Here is a 6,867-nt window from a genome sequence, read left to right as displayed (position 1 = left end):
CTTGCAGGCTCTTTTCACCACAGAAGAAAGGGAACGTATTCTCCTAGAAGCCCGAAAAAATGTTCCGGGAAATACAGGTGTTCCAACTCAGAACCCAGCTGATACTGACACCGGTTTTTCTCTTACCCGACATACCTGGGATTACAATATAGCTGAAGGTAAGAGGCGTCTCCTTGTTTATGACCAGACTCTATTGGCGCGTCTCAAAACAGCTGCAAGACAGCCCACTAATTTGGCCAAGGTCTATGATGTTAGACAGGGAGAAAATGGAAGCCCAGCAGCCTTTCTAGAGAGGATTATGGAAGCTTATAGACGATATACTCCTTATGACCCTGAACATTCTGATCAGAAGTCATCTGTAGCCCTGGCTTTCACTAATCAGGTTCGAAAATTTAAGAGTTAATTCTTGTGACTGGGGCAAAATCACAGTCCTTTCAGAGCAGAGTCCAGCAGCAGCCCCCTACCCAGATTAACATTAGAGTGTGACTAGGGTCACATAGGCCCTAAGAAAGCCCATGGAATGTGTTAACTCCCCCTCCCCCTTGCTACAGCCTAACCTGCACGTACGAGGGGGTGGCCAGGTGTCCCCCAGGTAGCCAGACCTGTCCCTTTGCAGTTTTGGCACCTAAAACCAAACCAATCATTTTAAAGGTCAGCTCCCCTAGAGACCCTTTCACCCAATCCTGTAACACCAAGACCTACACTTCCCTGCTTGCATTTTGACCCATTAAAAACCCTGTTCCCCAGAGTTGGGGGTCGCTTGTCCCTTTGTTCTTATAAGAGCAGGCACCCAACTCGAGTTTGTAATAAAGGACCCTCGTGTGTTTTACATCAGACTCAAAGCATGTTGGTCTTTGGGGGACTCCGATCTGGGAATTTCACTTGGTAGGAGCTCTAACCTTGGCCTGACAGAAATTATGACATCTGGCCCAAAGATTGTCTTTTCGATGCCAAGGGGCAACATCATGACACTGGACTCTGTCCTGGCCTTGTCGTTTCTCTCTTGAGGTGGCAGGAGCCCAAAAAGTCTTTCCTGAGGCTGAGCTCTTCTGGGGCAGGAAATCTTGTTTATTGCTACCACATCTCCTTCTGGCCTGTTGGCCTCTCAACCAGAGCTTAAAATACTCTGCTGAGGGCTCCAGTCTCCTCTGCTCTTGACACCAGCAAGAGTCTCTGGGCATGGGCTTCCAGAAGAGAAGAATTCAGGTGGGGCACGTTAGTAGACCGAGCAGTGAAGACTTTAATTAGAGTGAGCAAGAATGCATACATCTAAGAGTAAATCAGGAAACAAATAACTGAATTGTGAAATGGCTCTTCTACATACAAGCATATATATATATATACACGCACACTCAGACAGCCCCATATAGACATACACATGCACACATTATGTCATTATATACACGTAATTCTTTTTTCCTTTTAAATTCTGGAAGGCATCCAGAAAAAAGGAACATCGCCTAAGAGGCATGGACAGTGCAATTAGTCAGGAAGAATTGACTCTCATGGGAGCAGCACAAGAAAGGCCCATGTGGAAGAAACAAGGGGATCCATCACAGGCCTTTGAGTAGGGGATGCTGGTCTGTTTTCCAGACCTTGTCCATGTTCTTGTCATCTGGTAGAAAGTGGGAATGGGAGAGACAGGTGGAAAGAGACACATGTAGCCAACTCCTGGGAAGGAGGGAAAAGGCTCCAGGAGTGGTTTTATCTATAAAGATGGATGGAGATGGGAAGGAGAGCATGGGTAGCAGATGTCTCCCAGGTACTCATCAGCATCCCGAGGGAGGAACAGATATGGTGAGGAGGTGAGGATGAGCTAGGAGAGATTTTTATCTTGGCCATAGCACCATCCCAAGGCTCTACTTTCCTTCCCTTCAATGCCAAAATCACTCTCTGTGTGTGTGTGTGTGTGTGTATTTGTGTGTGTGTGATATCCAGTGTTGTGTAGACGAGCCATTCCCAAGCACAACTCTGAAGTTCAGAACTCAAAGTGCCTGAACAAGCAGAGTAGTATTAACAGAAAGCCAGACAGGGGACCTGGGGAGGAGCTTCAAATGCCACCTGCTGTGTCTCTAAGGCACAAGAACCTCCTTGATTCCCAGGAGTTCCCAACCCCAAAATGCCCTAAGTTCGCCTGCCTTGCAGGGTATCTAGCAGAGGACAGTTAAAGGTCCTACGTAGAAGAACCTCATACAGTGGCCATCGTCCACCACATGAATATCTTCCCTCTTTGTGTTCCCTCTCCCCCTTTTGTCCCCTGCTGGCATGGAGGACTTCTGGGAGCCTCTGCAAACTCTTCTGAAACAGGATCTGTTCTCTCCACCTCTCTAAGTGAGAGGACCCCAGAGGAGTTCCTGGGAGGTCCCATCAAACTCTTCCACATCAGCTTACACATGGAGATCACACGAGTTTGCATCAACCAGAAAGTCAGCTTTATTAGCCCACCACCAGCAGAGGGGAGGGGAGACAGCTGAGGGTCAGGCTAAGAAAACAGTGTCCTGTCCCAGGCCTCCAGGACGGGGGGCCAGTGTGGGTCAGGAGGTTCTGAGAGAGGCAGATTAGTTCCTGGAACTCTGGCTTTGGCTCTGGCTGAAGCTGGATGAGCCTTGCTCCTTGAGGATGGACCGGGGCTGGCGGGAGGATGAGGAGAAGACTGAAAAAGAGAAAGAAATAAAAAAATTAAAAAAGTGAGTTGCTTTCTGGGAGCTAAGCAAGCTGCCAAGCAAGGAAAGGGAGGGCCAGGAGCCATACCTTCTCTGGAAGAATAGGACTGGCCAGATGAGTGTTGTGAGGAGGAGATGCTAGGATGTGGAGAGAAGGAATGGGAGTGTTAGGTTGCTGGGAGCAGCAGGGTCAGAGGGGCTGTGGACAGGGATTAAGGGCCAACTCACTGGGCATCCTCGCCATCCAGCAGACGGCAGTACGTGGCGATCTCCTGCTCCAGCCAGGTCTTCACGTCCAACAGGATGTTGTATTCCTGGCTCTGCTGCTCCATCTCGCAGCGCAGCTGAGCCAGCTGCTCCTCCACACCGCTGATCAAGCCCTGGATCTGGGCCAGCTGCAGGCAGTAGCGGCCTTTGGTCTCTTCTAGGCTGTTCTCCAAGGAGGCTTTCTGTGTGTGAGGGAAAGGGGAAACAGTCAGTGGTGATGCTCCCTTTTGTCTCTGCAGGTCTCTGGGCATGTTTTTTGAGAGATGCATGGATCTTGATCCCCAGATGGTATAGTAACCGGAAGAGACAAATTGGAAAAATGTTTCTCCAACACTCTGCCTTGCTATTCTCCATCTCTATTATGGGTTCCATGGTGCTTCCAGGCTCATCCCCGAGAAAAGAAGAGTGAAACTGGAGGGATGGTGACTAGGGGGAATGCCCTGGGGCCAGGTGCTTCATACCATGCTGAGCTGGGACTGCAGTTCAATCTCCAGGCCCTGGAACACTCTGCGGAGCTCAGACACCTCGCTGCGACCGCTCTGTATCAGCTCACTGTTTGAGGCCACTTCCTTGTTCAGCTCCTCGGTCTGTGACGGGAGAGAGAAGGTGGTGTGAGGCTTTCAGAGCCTCCCTGGCCAGGCTCCTGCAGTAGTAGGGAGGAGAGAAGCCCCACCTTGCTCAGGAACCAGGCCTCGGCATCTCTGCGGTTCTTCTCTGCCATCTGTTCATACTGGTCTCGCATCTCATTCAGGATGCGGCTCAGATCCACACCAGGGGCTGCGTCCATCTCCACGTTGACATCTCCACCAGTCTGACCCCTCAAGGCAAGCATCTCCTAGGAAAGACCACAAGAGGGTCGTCACCTCTCCTGGGAACCTCACCACACCTGGCCTTCCATCCCAAAACTCAATGGCAGCCTCACCTCCTCGTGGTTCTTCTTCAGGAAAGCCAGCTCCTCCTTGAGGCTCTCAACCTGCATCTCCAGGTCAGTCCTGGTCAGAGTCAGCTCATCCAGCACCCGGCGCAGGCCGTTGATGTCAGCATCCACGGAATGACGCAGGATCATCTCATGCTCATACCTGGAAGGACAGAGGTCAAAGCTACAGGTGGTCACCCTGCTCTTTTGCCCCTGACCTATGCCCTTCTTCCTCTACCCTCTGCTCTCAGTCCTCAGCCCAGCATGCTGACTGCTCACTTGGTCCTGAAGTCATCAGCTGCCAGCCTGGCATCGTCGATCTGCGACATGAGTGATATGTTCTCCAGAGTGGCCGCAATGATCTAGAGTGAGAATGAAAGGGTAGGAAATCTGATCAGCCAGGGACCCTACTGCTCAAGGGAGAAGGACAGAGGAGAGCAAAAAAAGCCTCCCCAAACCCAGTGAGCACGTGGCTGGCAGGTCAGCTCCTATGGCTTCCTCGGACAACTGATGACTTATTCTCCACAGCTGGGGCTATGTAGGGGTGCACGTACGTCTGCTACCAACCCTGTCCCAGGCCAAGAGTTTAAGGAGGTGAGCACGCAGCATAAGGTACCCTCAAAGAGAGTCAGGGGGTCCTTGATCCAGCAGAGGCAGGGACATTCAAAAGACCCTCTGCCACCTCTCTGGATAACTCCGACCATTAGCTTCCAAAGATCTGTTGTCTTAGAGTCTCTAGAAGCTGCTTCCTAAAGGCCCCTGTAGTTCTGACCTCTCAACATTTCATCCACCAGGACCACCCACCTTGCTCTCCAGTTCCCCAATGGTCCTGAGGTAGGGGGTGTAGTCTTTGATCTCGGCGGGCCTCTGTCTCTGGTACCAGTCCCGGATCTTCACCTCCAGGTCAGTGTTGGCCTCCTCCAGGGCACGCACCTTGTCCAGGTAGGTGGCCAGCCGGTCATTGAGGTTCTGCATGGTCACTTTCTTGCTGCCCGCCAGGAGCCCTTCACCGACGCCAGCACCCAAACTAGCACCGAAGCCACCCATATGTCCAGCACCGAGGCCTGCCCCAAAGCTGCTGCTGCTGAAGCCCCCACCATAGCCGCCCCCAATGCCACAGGCTCCCCCAGAGGAGAATCGAGAGGAGGTAACTGACATGCCCCCATAGGTGCTGGGCGCCCGGCAGGATCCTCTAGCCAGGATGGAGGAGATGCGGCTAGAGCTGCCACTGATGCCACAGGAGCCCTTCATGGAGCTGGAAGAAGTGAACTGGCGGCTGCAGGTGGCCATGTTGTGGTTGAGGAAGGTGAGAGCGTGAGCAAGGCAGCTGAGAGGAGAGAGAGCTGCTTGTGAAGGATGAGGATGCTGTGGGTGCCTCAGACACCAACCAGGTCCCTTTATATGCACCGGGGAAGGCAGGGCCCTCTGTCTGCTGACTCTAGGTACCCCTCTGGATTTATTCACTCAGTCCCGTCCAACTCCCCGTTCTTGATTATTGATTCCAGGGTGGATTATTGATTCCAGGGTGGACTCTTCCTCCTCTATGAGATGGCTCCTGAGTTCCCACCCAGCTCTGAGGGTGTGCGGCCCAGAGAAAAACACAAATCAGAGACTGACTCAGGCTGTGTGGCAGGAATCGGCTTCTGTTCCCTGAGCCTGAGGGGATGGCAGCAGTGAGGCCTTGGTACAGACAACTTGGTGGCAGTCACGTCCTCAGGCAGTGAGTCAACCAGTCAGTCCTCCCTGCCTCACGGTGAAAACCTCATGTGGCAGGAGCCCCACCGAAGCCAACCCTGACTGTTGATGCTTGAGGTGCTGTTGCAGGAGTCCCATAAGCAATCCAGGAGGGCTAGGTTGCCCTTCACCTCCCTTCTCTATGCCTGCTTTTCCTCCACACGGACAAGTCTGGGCTGGGCAGCTGCAGTCCTTTCTGGTTCTAAATATCAGAGGATTCCCTTTCCCATTGGACCTGATTAAGATTTGGAAACTGCCTTTGAGACACTCAACATGTCCAGAATGGTATGCCCCGTGACAGCCACACCCTATGACACCACGAGCCCACCCGGCCATTCTCACTCTTTGCCCAGCATAGGAGAATCTTATCACCCCACTGGGCCTTCGCTCTTTCGGGACATGCAGCAGTCACAAAGAAGCATGCCTAGAGGCCCCTCCCCCAGGAGCCAGCCTCTTCATCCTTCCTTTGCAGCCCACCTGCCTCTCACTCAGTTCTGTATCCCGGCCCCTAACCAAAGAACCCTCCTCTCAGAGGGCACCAACTCCTGGCACACAGCTCCACCATGCCACCTCCTGCCCTCACCTACTCAGGGGCGTCCCCTGTGGTCTGCAGTGGTCTCCAGGAAGGAATTCCATCCTGCTCCTAATACTGTTCCTGTGCACCCAGTCCTACCCCCACTCTGCTCCTCCATGGACCTCAGAGTCTAATGTGGAAACCATCCTGCCCAGGCGCTGCCCAATAGCTTCCTGGTGGCTACAGTTCATCCAGTGTGCACAGGGCTTTCTTGTTTCCTTGCACTGCTGAGGAATACCTGTCACACTTGCTACACAGCCATCCCCACCACCAATCCACAGGTGAAGGGGTGGGAACACAGAAGGAAGCTCAGTGGGCTCCCAGAACATCCGCACCATCACAAAGCTGCCTCTGCACCTCTCAAACTCACATCTTTTTCTTCATCCTTGAATTAAGGTGGTAGGCGAGAAGGACTAAGAAAGAACCAGAGAGGGTGGGAGCCAGCCACTGCCACTAGGCTTGCAAAGCCAGAACTCTCCAGGCACCCATGATGCCTTGCAGGCACGGGCCAGGTAATTCTAATTTTCATCTACATGCCCACAGGTGCTTGTGAAAGGTTCAAAAACTTAAGAGTTAATTCCTGCGACTGGGGCAAAATCACAGTCCTTTCAGAGCAGAGTCCAGCAGCAGCCCCCTACCCAGATTAACATTAGAGTGTGACTAGGGTCATGTAAGCCCTAGGAAAACCCATGGAATGTGTTAACTCCCCCTCC

General features: G+C 52.6%; 1 protein-coding gene across 1 annotated transcript; it reads right to left on the bottom strand.

Moving 5' to 3' along the window:
* Positions 1 to 2,409: 2,409 nt before the first annotated feature.
* LOC110544098 (keratin, type I cytoskeletal 16-like) lies at positions 2,410 to 5,182 on the bottom strand. The gene is made up of 8 exons (XM_021630215.2): positions 4,651 to 5,182; positions 4,126 to 4,208; positions 3,853 to 4,009; positions 3,604 to 3,765; positions 3,392 to 3,517; positions 2,892 to 3,112; positions 2,752 to 2,801; positions 2,410 to 2,653 (listed from the first exon to the last, which is right to left on the bottom strand). Exons 1-8 carry the CDS (start codon positions 5,134 to 5,136, stop codon positions 2,559 to 2,561), a joined length of 1,380 nt encoding a protein of 459 aa, XP_021485890.2. The 5' UTR covers positions 5,137 to 5,182; the 3' UTR covers positions 2,410 to 2,558.
* Positions 5,183 to 6,867: the final 1,685 nt, after the last annotated feature.

This window comes from Meriones unguiculatus, chromosome 7 (genome assembly GCF_030254825.1).
Source record: "Meriones unguiculatus strain TT.TT164.6M chromosome 7, Bangor_MerUng_6.1, whole genome shotgun sequence".
Taxonomy (NCBI): domain Eukaryota; kingdom Metazoa; phylum Chordata; class Mammalia; order Rodentia; family Muridae; genus Meriones; species Meriones unguiculatus.
This window is presented reverse-complemented; position numbering and strand designations above follow the sequence as displayed.

What these genes read in the sequence shown, in the direction of transcription:
- LOC110544098 (XM_021630215.2), bottom strand. Translation starts at nt 5,136, where the DNA reads ATGGCCACCTGCAGCCGCCAGTTCACTTCTTCCAGCTCCATGAAGGGC. An exon ending in TGAAGAAGAACCACGAGGAG is followed by an intron (nt 3,766 to 3,852) that starts GTGAGGCTGCCA and finishes GGTCTTTCCTAG; the next exon opens with GAGATGCTTGCCTTGAGGGG. An exon ending in GTCCTATTCTTCCAGAGAAG is followed by an intron (nt 2,654 to 2,751) that starts GTATGGCTCCTG and finishes TCTCTTTTTCAG; the next exon opens with TCTTCTCCTCATCCTCCCGC.